This window comes from Sorex fumeus, unplaced genomic scaffold, assembly GCF_029834395.1.
Source record: "Sorex fumeus unplaced genomic scaffold, SorFum_2.1 ptg000111l, whole genome shotgun sequence".
NCBI lineage: Eukaryota > Metazoa > Chordata > Mammalia > Eulipotyphla > Soricidae > Sorex > Sorex fumeus.
This window is the reverse complement of record NW_026606168.1, coordinates 9,086,423-9,099,574: the sequence shown is the minus strand read 5'-3', so window position 1 is coordinate 9,099,574 and position 13,152 is coordinate 9,086,423. Positions and strand designations below refer to the sequence as shown.

General features: G+C 41.1%; 1 protein-coding gene across 2 annotated transcripts in view; it reads left to right on the top strand.

Moving 5' to 3' along the window:
• Nucleotides 1-13,152, top strand: part of TRPM7 (transient receptor potential cation channel subfamily M member 7) — a 104,860-nt gene that overhangs the window by 62,162 nt on the left and 29,546 nt on the right. For both annotated transcript variants that reach the window (XM_056135351.1, XM_056135352.1), the window contains 6 exons: nucleotides 996-1,224; nucleotides 2,325-2,480; nucleotides 2,559-2,702; nucleotides 5,378-5,506; nucleotides 6,816-7,094; nucleotides 9,838-10,012. In XM_056135351.1, the coding sequence (XP_055991326.1) occupies nucleotides 996-1,224; nucleotides 2,325-2,480; nucleotides 2,559-2,702; nucleotides 5,378-5,506; nucleotides 6,816-7,094; nucleotides 9,838-10,012 (1,112 nt within the window). The remainder of the gene's footprint in view (nucleotides 1-995; nucleotides 1,225-2,324; nucleotides 2,481-2,558; nucleotides 2,703-5,377; nucleotides 5,507-6,815; nucleotides 7,095-9,837; nucleotides 10,013-13,152) is intronic.

The following is a 13,152-nucleotide window of genomic DNA, read 5'->3' as shown; positions in this document are numbered from 1 at the left end:
ATTAGAAAAAGTCATATTTGGGGGCCAGAATGATAGTACAGTGGGTAGGTCTTTGACTTGCATGCGGCTGACCCGGGTTCAATCCCCAGAATCCCATATGGTTCCCCAAGCACTGCCAGGAGTAATTCCTGAGTGCTGAGCCAGGAACCCCTGAGCATTGCTGGGTGTGGCGGAGGGAGGGAGGGAAGAAAGAGGGAGAGGGAGAGATTGATTTGAAGCATTATGGAAAGAAGATTTAATCTGGGCCCAACGAAATAAGTTTAATTCAACTAGAAGAGCATTTTGGGTGGTAGGATAATATACACAAGCTATAAAACTGCGTTTGATGCTTTTTGATAGGAACTTTCTTCCCAAATTGGTCCTTTTTCGTAGAGAGCGAGGTTAGTTATTAAAAAAGAATTCAAGCAGGGATCACAAAGGTATTTAAGATTCAGATTGTTTTTTATGTTTAGGTTACTTCCTGTTTACGTGTTTGTTCCCTGATGGGTGCCAATTCTTATGTCGAGTGATGTATAGAGACTTTCTGAACAGAGCACTGTGGTTAAGATTGTCAGCTTGACTTTCCTATGAGACTGTAGCTTTGTTTTTAGGATCAGAAGGAAAGTGCTTTGAGAAATACCCTGATTCTTCAGTCCTGGGTTTTTCTGTTTGTTTTGCTTTTTGTGTCACACCCAATGATGCTCAGAGGTTACTCCTGGCTCTGCACTCAGGAATTACCCCTGGTGATGCTCAGGGGACCATATGGGATGGAGGGGATCAAACCTGGGTTGGCCGCATGCAAGGCAAACTCCCTTCCCTCTGTACTATCTCTCTGGCCCTCAGTTGTGTTCTTGATGTGACATGGTTTTCACATAATAGTACATATCTAAAAACATAATTCCTGGTAGTTTCTTGACTCTGAAATATTTAAAAGTGGAGCATATTCTGAATGCATTTTAAATGGTTTAAAACAATTTGGTAAACTCTTGATGTTTTTGGCTTTTATCTTTTGACAGTGATTTTGGTCAGTTGGCAGTGGAATTATTAGAACAATCTTTCAGACAAGATGAAACCATGGCTATGAAATTGCTCACTTATGAACTGAAAAACTGGAGTAATTCCACCTGCCTTAAATTAGCAGTTTCTTCAAGACTTAGACCTTTTGTAGCCCACACCTGTACACAAATGTTGTTATCTGATATGTGGATGGGAAGGCTGAATATGAGGAAAAATTCCTGGTACAAGGTATATATTGAAGCAATTTGATAATGAAGTATGTGATAAGAATAAAAGAAGAGAGAAATTTAATTTTTTTCTTTTGGCCACATGTAGTTTGCGCAGGGGTTATTCAGAGATCATCTCTGACATTGCTTGGGGCGTTGCCAAGGTCAGCTGATGCAAGGCAAGCTTGCTGTCTACTCTGCTGTCTCTCTGCCACCTCCCCCCGCCGCCCGACTGCCTTTTCTTAGGAGGGGGGATCAGTAATATTTGATGCTTTGCAAAGAGATTCAGGAATAAAACTTAAGCACTGTAGCACTGTCCTCCCATTGTTCATTGATTTGCTCAAACGAGCCCAGTAACCTCTCCATTGTGAGACTTGTTGTTACTGTGTTTGGCATATCGAATACATCACGGGGAGCTTGCCAGGCTTTGCCATGCGGGTGAGATACTCTTGGTAGCTTGCCGGGCTCTCCGAGAGGGACAGAGGAATCAAACCTGGGCCAACCGGGTTGCTTGGCCTCATGCAAGGCAAACACCTTACCCCTGTGCTGTCGCTCCAGCCCAAAACTTAATCTTAATTTAATAAGACCTGAGTTTTGTTTAAGGAAAAAAAGGTTTTTTTTTCTGGTCAGAGTAATCTGATGATTTTTTTAAATATGTGGGGGTGTGGAGTTGGACCACAGCTGGCAGTGCTTAGGGCTTTTCCTGACTCTGTGCTCAGAAGTGATCCCCAACAGTGCTTGAGAGGATGGTTTTTTTTTTCTGTTTGGTTTTTATTTATTTGGGGGTGGGGGCATATTTAATGCCAAGGATCAGACTTGCCACAGCTGCATTGAAAGGCAAGCGCCTTAATCCTGTACCTTCTCTCTGACCCTGATATACGATTCTTAAGAGTCTCTGATAATGACTATATCTTTTTTTCTGCCTTCATATAAGTTTTGTTTATTCTTAGAAACAATTCAAGTGTCTCTCTAAATAGTTAAGGAAAGTGAAGGGGTTTTTTTTCCCCTTACCCTTCGAAGAGCAAAACAGCTACTACTATTTAGTGAATTTGTGTTGCTTTATAGTCTTGATAATATTCTTTAATTAGTTTAAAATGCAAATACTTGTTTTTACATTTTTAGGTTATTTTAAGCATTTTAGTTCCACCTGCTATACTAATGCTAGAGTATAAAACTAAGGCTGAAATGTCCCATATTCCACAATCCCAAGATGCCCATCAAATGACAATGGAGGATAGTGAAAACAACTTTCAGAACATAGCAGAAGAGATACCCATGGTAAGAAGGAAAACAATTTAAATAAATGCAAATTAATGTGGGTAAATATACAGTAACTATTCTTTTTATTTATTTTAGGAAGTGTTTAAAGAAGTAAGAATATTGGACAGCAGTGAAGGAAAGAATGAAATGGAAATACAAATAAAATCAAAAAAGCTTCCAATCACACGAAAGTTTTATGCCTTTTATCATGCACCAATTGTAAAATTCTGGTTTAACACGGTATGATTTTTAATTGAGCATATTTTTTTTTTCCTTAGACCTTCTTTCTGACTAGAGTTCGTGCTAATCTTGATAAAACATAGATCACTGAAAAGCCAATTGCCATTTTATCTATTTATTTTTATCTTTTTGACTTGGGTCATAACCTGCAGTGCTCTGGCGTTACTCCTGGCTCTGCACTCAGGAATTATTCCTGGCAGTGCTTGGGGGACCCTATTCAATGCTGGGAATCAAAACAGATTGGCAGCTTTATGCAAGGCAAATACCCTACCTGCTGTACTATCGCTCTGGCCCCCATTTACCATTTTAAAGAGTAGTAAGTTTGGCTTGGTTTCATGCACACGTGCAAATCTTGGTCAGCTCTGATTGAAACTAGAAACTTGCAAAACACAGTTGATCATATACCTTAGTAGTAAATGCAAATCATCTTCTAAAAATATTGATTATGGGGGCCTGGAGCAATAGAACAGCAGGTAGAGTGCTTGTTTTGCATGGAACTAAACTGGGTTCAATCACCGGCATCTCATATAATCTCTCAACTATCACCAGGAGTAATTCCTGAGCAGAGAGACAGGAGTAACTGACCCCAGAGCATTGTCTGTTGTGGCCCCAAACCCCCAAAATAAAAATATTTAAAAAATGAAAACACTGATGTGGTTAACTGACAAGAGTCTGACACACTCTTATGATTTCTTTGTGCTTTAGGATTTTGCAGGTAAAGTGTAACATTTTGGAAATGCACCTGTTTTTCACTTAATTGATGATGGTGAAAAATAATTTAGATCAGTGTTCTCCAGTCTCTTTACATCTATGGACTGGCAACTCTCCTGCAAACAGGTCCATGGACTGTCAGTTACAACCACTGCAGTAGACCAGTGGTTGAAAAATGATGATCTAGATTCTGTAGGTGATATGTTCCTTCTTTAATCATATTAGGGTACATAATTCACTTTCCTGCCACAGATGTTATTAACACACACACGCACACAGAGTTTTTTGTTTGGGGGCCACAGCTAGCAGTGCTTAGGGGTTATACTCCTGACTGCAATAGGGATCACTCCTGGCATTGCTCAGGAGACCATATGGAATGCGGGGGAATGAACCCAGGTCACCATGTGTAAGGCACACACCCTACCTTCTGTACTATCTCTGTCCCCTTTACTACATTAAAGAGTAAATATGTTCATAAAGAAATAGACTTGAAGAAACACATGAGATTTGTCCTTTATGGGTAGGAGAAGATCTGGTGTTCACACCCAGGACATCTCATACAAGCAAAGAATTTCCCACATCCTCTAATTTTAACTTCATTTGTGGAGGTTCTTAGAAGATCCCGTGGTACTATGGGTCAAATGTGCACCTCAGTGCGAAGCCTGCGTTTAGCCTGTAGAGCTATCCAGAGGTTACGTGAATGAATTTTTCACTCTCCATTCCAGGAAAACTTAAGTTTTTTACTTAGTTTTTCATTTTTATATTTTTGAAATATACCAAGGACTTTGTACAAAAATGAGCATTTGAGTGTTGTTGAGCGACTGTTTTCCCACCCAACACCTTCCTCAGGACATGATTGCATTTCCTTCTCTGAAAGCTTGACAGCGTTTTTAGAACAACACTTTTGTATCTTGGAGGTCATTTCTATTTTGAGGGATGGTGTGTGGTATTGGCCACAACCAACCAGGGATCTGTGCATCCCACATGCAAAACATATATTCAGCGCATTGAGCAATCTCTCCATCTCCAAGACCATTTCTGTTTTGATTGAAAAATTCAGCTGAACATTTAAAGGTAAAGGTAAAGGCCCTCCCGTTGATCGTCGATTTGCTCGAGCGGGCCCAGTAACGTCTCCATTGGAGACTTTGTTGTTACTGTGTTTGGCATATCGAATACATCACAGGGAGCTTGCCAGGCCCTGCCGTGCGGGCGAGATACTCTCGGTAGCTTGCCGGGCTCTCCGAGAGGGGCAAAGGAATCGAACTCGGGTCTGCCATGTTGGCCGCTTGTAAGGCGAACGCCCTACCACTGTGCTATCGCTCCAGCTGAACATTTACTTTAGTTTTTTTTTGGGGGGGGGTCACATCTGGCAGTGCACAGGGGTTACTCCTGACTCTGCACTCAGGAATTACCCCTGGCACTGCTCAGGGGACCATATCGGATGCTGGAAATCGAGCCCGGGTCAGCCGCGTGTAAGGCAAATGCCTACCTGCTGTGCTATTGCTCCAGCCCCCGAAGATTTACTTTAGTCATCAAAGCTTTTCATTTTTGGGGCTTGAGCAGTAGTACAGCAGGTAGGGTGTTTGCCTTGCACGTGGCTGACTCGGGTTCGATTCCCATCATCACATATATTTCCCCCGAGCTCTGCCAGGAGTGCAAAGCCAGAAGGTAACCTCTGTGCATTGCCGGGTGTAACCCCCTCGCCAAAAAAAAAAAAAGCTTTTTATTTGCTTGTTTCTTTAGTATAGTCCAAACTTAGCAGCCTCTGGGTTTAGGGATAAAGTTCCAGAGAATTGGAAAGTCATCTTGTGCTTATTGCTTGAGCTATATCCCCGGCCCCCATTAAAATGTCCTATGATTGAAGCTTTGAACACGACAAGGATTTCTTTTTCTTCATGTACATGCATGAAAACTCTTCACAAGTAAAACGTTTATTGTGTAATTAATTTATCTTTTTTTTTTAGTTGGCATACTTAGGGTTTTTGATGCTTTATACATTTGTGGTCCTTGTACAAATGGAACAACAACCTTCAGTTCAAGAATGGATTGTTATTGCTTATATATTTACCTACGCGATTGAGAAAGTCCGTGAGGTATGTATATAGTTTCCCTGCCAAAAATTGTCTGTGGAAGTGAGTGGTTTTGTTTGGGTGCATGTATGGATTTATGGGTGCGTTTGCTATATGTGTTATTCATAATTTCAGTAGCTGGTGACTTCAGACTTATACTTGCTTTTCTAAAAATCAACACGGGCATGATTTGCACATAGGAGGAACCTTGCATTTGTTAGCAGCATTGCGTGTTTGTCTGAGCGTCCAGTCAGGAATATTCCTTGGCCACTGCCAGGCGTGGGTCTTCCCACTCCCAAATAGCTTCTTAGAAATTTCTTATTTCTTAGCATGCCAAGGTCCATACGTATGCAGTCTATTGGCATAACATCAGATTTGGATAAATTTGGTTTCCACATGATAAAAGCAAGGTGCAGAGATTTTTGTTTCCTTTTGGGTGTTTAATCAGCAGGTGGTAGTGCTTGGGAGTCACTCCTAATTGGCACTTGAGGCGTCATATGCTGCAGGTCAGCCGCATCCTTGCAAGTGCCTTTGCCTTTGCGTTCTCTCTAGCTCTCAGCAGAGATACGTTTACATGTATATGCATAAATTACTAGAATTTATACTAGATGATTACTAGAATTCATTAGACAGTAATATATGGGTTCCTTAGTGTTGTTTCCTTAGTGAGATAGCCTGTAAATTGATTGAAGAAGAAATATAGAAAGGAGACTTGTCAGTATTTTATACACTATGAATAACTTTTTAAAAGTTTCTCTTATTTCGAGTCTAGAGAATTGTTCTCTAAGATTTTTCAGATTCTTAGTATGACCTTGAACAAGCCATTTACTTTTATATATTTATATTTTGAAGATATATGTATTTTATATATACTAATATGTATATATGTTTACAGACACATAGAATATAAGGACACGAAATAGCTTGTTTAATATCAAATTGTTTTGTTTATGAAATATATCATAAATGCAAAGATAACCAAAAATACTTCAAATTTTTGTGTTTGCTCCCCCGGGGTTCTGTGAGGGGTTCCAGAGGTAGCTTCCAGCAATCCTTGTCCTACAGGTTCAGTGCAGGGGCCCAAGAATACTGATGATTCCCAGCTGTGCTTGAGGGCCTCCAGGGGCCACACACTGGTACCAGGGATTGAACCAGGGCTGGTGGTATGCATGGCATGATCCTTAACTCCTGTATACTCTCTCTCTCCAGCTGTAGGACTTGGAAATTTTTAACACACAGATGATTCTACTTTGACTTAAAGTTGAATGATGGTATTATATGTTTTTATATATGAGGATGAATGGATTTTGATGTATTTATTTTTAACTTTTAGATCTTTATGTCCGAAGCTGGAAAGATAAATCAGAAGATTAAAGTGTGGTTTAGTGATTACTTCAATATTAGTGATACAATTGCCATCATTTCTTTCTTCATTGGATTTGGACTGAGATTTGGAGCAAAGTGGAACTTTGAGAATGCATATGATAATAATGTTTTTGTGGCAGGAAGATTAATTTACTGTCTTAACATTATATTTTGGTATGTGCGTTTGCTAGATTTTCTTGCTGTAAATCAACAGGCAGGACCTTATGTAATGATGATTGGAAAAATGGTAAGTTCAAAGGCAGCTGATGATACTCATGCTTATTAATATTTTAAGTTGTAAAATGTGTTCCTGTAGTTTCATTTGAATGTTATTTGTGTTTTATTTACATAATGGTTATTTCATGGTGAATGTTTATTTACATAATGGTCCATTCCATAAGGATAATAACTTTGAAGAAGTACTTGGAATAAGGTTAGAAAGTCTTGTGTTTTTTTTTTTAGTCTTTTTTTTTTTTCTTTTTTTATTAGTGAAAAACCATGAGGCACAGTTATAGGCCCACAAATTTTGTGCTTGGGTTTCAGTTATACAATGATCAAGTGCCCATCCCTCCACCAGTGCCCGTCATCCATCCCCACGGGTCCCAGCATCCCCCCCCACCCGTCCCATCCTGCCTCTGTGGCAGGGTATTCCCCCTTGTTCTCTCTCTCTTCTTTTGAATACTGTGTTTTGCTAGAGAGGCATTGAGTGGCAATCATGTTTGGTCTATAGACTACTTTCAGCGTGATTCTCCCACCCTGGGAGGGTCCTCACAACACCCTTTATTTGGTGCTCTCTTCTCTGTCTGAGCTTCCTTTTCACCTAGAGCCTGTGGCTGGCCTTCCATTCATGGAGCAAAATTCCTGGTACTAATCTCAGCCATTCCTGGGTGTTACTCTCCCTTTTTGTTGCTTTATGTTCCCCAGATGAATGCAATCTTTCTGTGTCTATCCCGCTCTTTCTGACTCATTTCGCTTAACATGATACTTTCCATGTAGTACCACTTGTATATAAATTTCATAACTTCATCAGAAAGTCTTGTTTTAATCCTTTTATCCTGAAATGCTTGGGGGGTTTTTTTGTTGTTGTTGTTGTTTTTTAAGATCAAAATGAAGAACAGGAATTTATTAGCTTCTTAATCTGAAGGGATTATTCTTATTGCTACTTTCCTAAACCAGTTCATTCTTGTTTGGCACGCATGAACGTCTAGTAAATCTTGTCTTCTCACAGCCACTTTACTCTTTCTTAAATCGACATCACAGTTGGAGAAATTACTTTAAAATGCAAATCTGCATACCACTACTCCTTAAAAAAATTGTTTTAGAGAGTGGAGAGATAAGTAAGACCCTAAATGTGATGCGCTGCAAACATCTCCCCACACACCCCCAGTATCTCTGGCCGTGGCACTGTTGGCCCCCAGCACCGCTTCGCGAGGTCTGGACTCTGAACAGTTAGCCCTTCACAGCTGGGCCAGGGGATCCCAAGAGTGGTCTCCAGGCTCCTTAAATGCTTGGGAAGATCCCCACCCCCACCCTTGGGCTCCCACTAATTGTTTTAATGGATTTTATATTTCTTTAGAATTTAATTTTTTTTAAATGAAATTCAAACACTGCCCATTTAGGTTGTTGATTTTTTTTTTAATCTAAATTGTATCCCTTATCTTTTTTTGTTGTTGTTGCTGTTGCTCAGGCTACATTGACCTTCGTTTTCTTACTCCTTAAAATGACTTTTTTTTTTAGACCCATTCTCTTCGCTTTTTTAGCTAATTGATTTGGGTTTATTCTTCATTTAAGCTCCAATAAGCTCCCATATGACTTTTTTCAGGGCTGATTTTTTTTTTTAAGTCTCTTACACATGGATCAGGTTTCTTTGCTGTATAATTTTATGGAACCCATATTCTTTTCCTGAATAGTACCTCATTGTCTGACCTTTAATTACCATTCTTACTGGGGTGTTCATATCAACAGGTCTCCTGAGCACTTCCAGGAGAATCACTCAGGTGATTCCTGAGTGCAGAGCCAGGAGTAACCTCTGTGCATCGCCGGGTGTGACCCAAAAAGAAAAAAAAAAAAAACACCGAAATTTTTAGGGGATTAAAACTCTTTATTTGCAAGTCACAGACCCAGCTCTAACTTAATATAAAAGGAATATTTAACAGAATTTTTAAGAGATGAAGTCTAAATGTGTGTATATGTGTATATATATATATTTATAGTTTGTCCTTGGGCTGGAACAATAGCACAGCAGGTAGGGCGTTTGCCTTGCATGCAGCCAACCTGGCCGACCCGAGTTTGATTCCTCTGCCCCTCTCGGAGAGCCCGGCAAGCTACCGAGAGTATCTCGCCCACACGGCAAAGCCTGGCAAGCTCCCACTGATGTCTTTGATATGCCAAACGCAGTAAGAAGTCTCACAATGTTACTGGATCCTCTCGAGCAAATCGATGAACAATAGGAGGACCATGACCATGTGATAGTTTGTCCATCCAGTCTGTTCACTTTATGCTTTATATTCCTTTCCATTTCCATAGCTGTATATATAATTAAAAGGTACCTAAAGGGGCTGGAGTGGTAGCACAGTGGGGAGGGCGTTTGCCTTGCACGCGGCCAACCTGGCTTCAATTTCCAGCATCCCATATGGTCCCCTGAGCACCACCAGGAGTGATTCCTGAGTGCAGAGCCAGGAGTAACCCCTGAGCATCGGTGGGTGTGACCCAAAAAGAAAAAAGAAAAAAAAATATGATGAGCAAGGAAGATGGCGCCAATAGCTGTTGTACATGCTTTGCATGTGGAAGGCCCAGGTTTGGTCCTAGGACTGCATTGTCCCTGGGGCACTTGTGAGATTGACCTTTGAGCAACACCCAGTATGGATGTTGTTATGTTAAAAAACTCAGATTCTGCTTATCTGTTAGGAAAAAAACAAAACATTTTTAGGGTGAAAATTGCTCATTATGTTTTCATTCCAGATATTTTAACGGTGTCTGTTTTTTAACAGGTGGCCAATATGTTCTACATTGTAGTGATTATGGCTCTTGTATTACTTAGTTTTGGTGTTCCCAGAAAGGCAATACTTTATCCTCGTGAAGAACCATCTTGGACACTTGCTAAAGATATTGTTTTTCAGCCTTACTGGATGATTTTTGGTGAAGTTTATGCATATGAAATTGATGGTAAGGAGTTACGTTTATGAATTCATCTTTCGGTCATTTTATGTTTTAAAGCCAAAGCATTACCACTATCCTAAAGTACTTCCACAGTGTACTGATTTCGAAAGGCCTGTTACAGAAAGCCATTGAGGCTGCTGGGGAGGGGAATATTTTAAGTTTTTCAGCTATACAAATAATGGAACCTTGCCTAAACTGACTTACAGCTAAGGATATTTATTAGCTCATATAACAAAGGGCAGAAGTAGAATGACCTTCTCATTGATTCATAGTTCAGGACACCTCTTCTTTTTCACCTCTCAACTCTCATCACTTTGATGGATAGAGGTTTCCTTTCTGCTAAGGCTCTCCGTAGTATCTAGTAACAGGAGGAAAGAGACTCTTCCTCCCTCTCTCTCCCTTCCTCCTCCCTGACACACATACAGGGTGCTGAGCTACTCCTGGCTCTAGGGCCAGGCATTAATTCAGTGATTCCTTTGAGCAATTTCTCCTGCCTCTCAGGCAAGACAAGCAATTTTCCCATGGTTTTTCTCTCCAGCCCAAGGACTTTTTTTTAAGACGGGAAAGGATCTTGTACGTCAGCTTGGCAATAAAACCACTTTGTAAAATCAAATGAGAGACAAGATGAGAATTTTACTACTAGTGTATATATATAGCTGGCGTTTCTTGGTTTGTTTGGGGGCCACATCCAGATGTGCGCAGGACTTCCTGCTGTCTCTGCAATCAGGGGTCCTTGCAGGGCTTGGGCACCATACAAGGTGCTGGGGATCAAACCTGGGTTGGCTATGTGCAAAGCAAGCATGCTATCCACCGTACTGTCTCTCCAGCCCCATGGGGCATATGTTTTTTAAAATCATTGTGCTTTCACCTTCTTAACCTTAGGACTGGCACCTGTCCTGCATACTAGTGGTTGAAGACCACTTTTTTTTTTATTATTTTTTGGGTCACACCCAGCAATGCACAGGGGTTACTCCTGGCTCTGCACTCAAGAATTACTCCTATCGGTGCTCGGGGGACCATACGGGATGCTGGGAATTGAACCCGGGTCAGCCACCTGCAAAGCAAATGCCCTATCCACTGTGCTATTTCTCCAGCCCCAGAAGATCACTGTTTTTTTTTTTTTAACTTTTATTAGTGAGATATCATGAGGTACATTTGTAGACTTACACATTTTTGTGCTTGGGTTTCAATTATACAATGACCAAACACCCATCCCTCCACCAGTGCCCATTTCCCACCACCACAGTTCCCAGTATCCCTCCCACCCTCAAACACACACCCCCCTCCCCCCCCCCCCCCCCCCCCCCCCGCCAATCTCACCCTACGTTTGTGGCAGGGCATTCCCTTTTGTTCTCTCTCTCCTTTTGGGTATTGTGACCACTGTTTTAAAATAACTAAACTCGAAGACAATATATTATAAACTTAGGATATCTTAAAATTATCACTAATTTATGATTATTGTAATCTGTGCTCTTTTTAAAATCAGTTTTACCTTATTCCTCATAAGTCTTTGCTTGGTATTAAAGTTCTTTCCTTTGTTTATGTTCACTTTTGGCTTCAGAAACATTCCCTGTTGAAGCTATGAAAAGGAAGCTTTTCAAATCTGTATACAGGGTCAGAGTGATAGTACAGCAGGTAGGGCATTTGCCTTGCACACAGCCAAACCGGGTTCAATTCCTGGCATCCCATTTGGTCCCCCAAGCACAGCCAGAAGTAATTCCTGAATGTAGAGCCAGTAGTAACACCCCCCCCCCCCCCAGCATCTCTGGGTGTGACCCAAAAAACTAAACAACAACAACTGTGTAAATTCAAAAAAGACAGCAGCGGTAGCGGCTCTATCTCTACCGGTGCCGCATTGGGTAGCCTCACGTCATTTTCCCCACCCCGGGAGGTCGGTGGTGATGGGCAGGTGAAGGAAGGAACAAGGGCTAGGCTGATTGGTCTTAGATGTAGTTTATTCCATTCCCATCTCCATTCTCCTCTGATTCTCCTCCTGCTTCTTCCTCCCCCATGCTACTTCATTCTCCTTCTCTATCCCCCTTCATCCTCCTTCTCTGGAGTCTCGATTCTGATCCCCCAGCCCACTCTTACAGTACAGTTAAATCCCAAGCATGAGGGGTTGGGGTAACAATTACACATAGGTGTGGTCACAATCAATTGGGGTAGAGTTCTTTCCCTCGGGGAAGCCGCTTTTAGGACAGATACTCTCTCAGCAGGATGACCCACTCTAGAGCGGAATCCCATGGGTGTGTTTCTCCTCTCCTTGTCCAGCAAACATATAAGCATTCATAATATAAATCATTTTGTATGGATACAGTAAGAAATACCTTAAACTTATAGAATTGCTCTCCTAGGGCCATCTCAATCTCAGACTACAGTGCTCAGGCCAAATAGTCTTTCCTATTCCTAGCAGGATCCTAGTCTCATCATTCCTTTGGATCATGACAGCATTTGTCTATGATCAAACTCTTATAGTTAAGAATCGTAGCACTCTTGCCTGGCCCATTTCGATGCCAGGGTAGCTCACGCTTGCCCTGGGTCCATTCAGTCCCTCATCAGGACCCTGCTTTTGGGGTGTTAGGAACCAAGGGCAACTGAGGCTTAAGTTGCGAAAGTAGATGCCCGGGAGTGAATAATATTCAAAGCCAATTAAATCCTAAGTTACAAAGCATAATATCTATATCTATACAAAAAGGACATTGCTTTAAAGTAAACAATTCAAAAGACATAAGGAGAGGAGAAAGGCAATATTAACAATTTCAGTGCCCTGGAAGGATCTGACCTTAGAAATGAATAGATACTGATTAGGGGGGAAAGCTGATTAACTGGTTGGGGAAGAGAGCCTAGAGAAGTGGTTACAGATAAAGGAAGGAGTGGGAATGATTTGGGAGTACTGTGATGGGTGTAACCTGATAAACCTAAGTTCCTTGTGGAGAAAGGGAGAAAGGACAAAGAAAGCAATGTCATCCTACAAACAACAACAAATCTGTCTATACATTTAGAGGGAGTGTGACCACACTTTCAGTCTTCTGTGGCATAAGATAAATTCAGCAATCTTCTTCTCTGTTTTTAAGTTTACTAGGAATCTGCAAACTTTAGTGGTTCAGTTACTTTTCTTACAGAAATGTTATGGTGTGATCTTACTC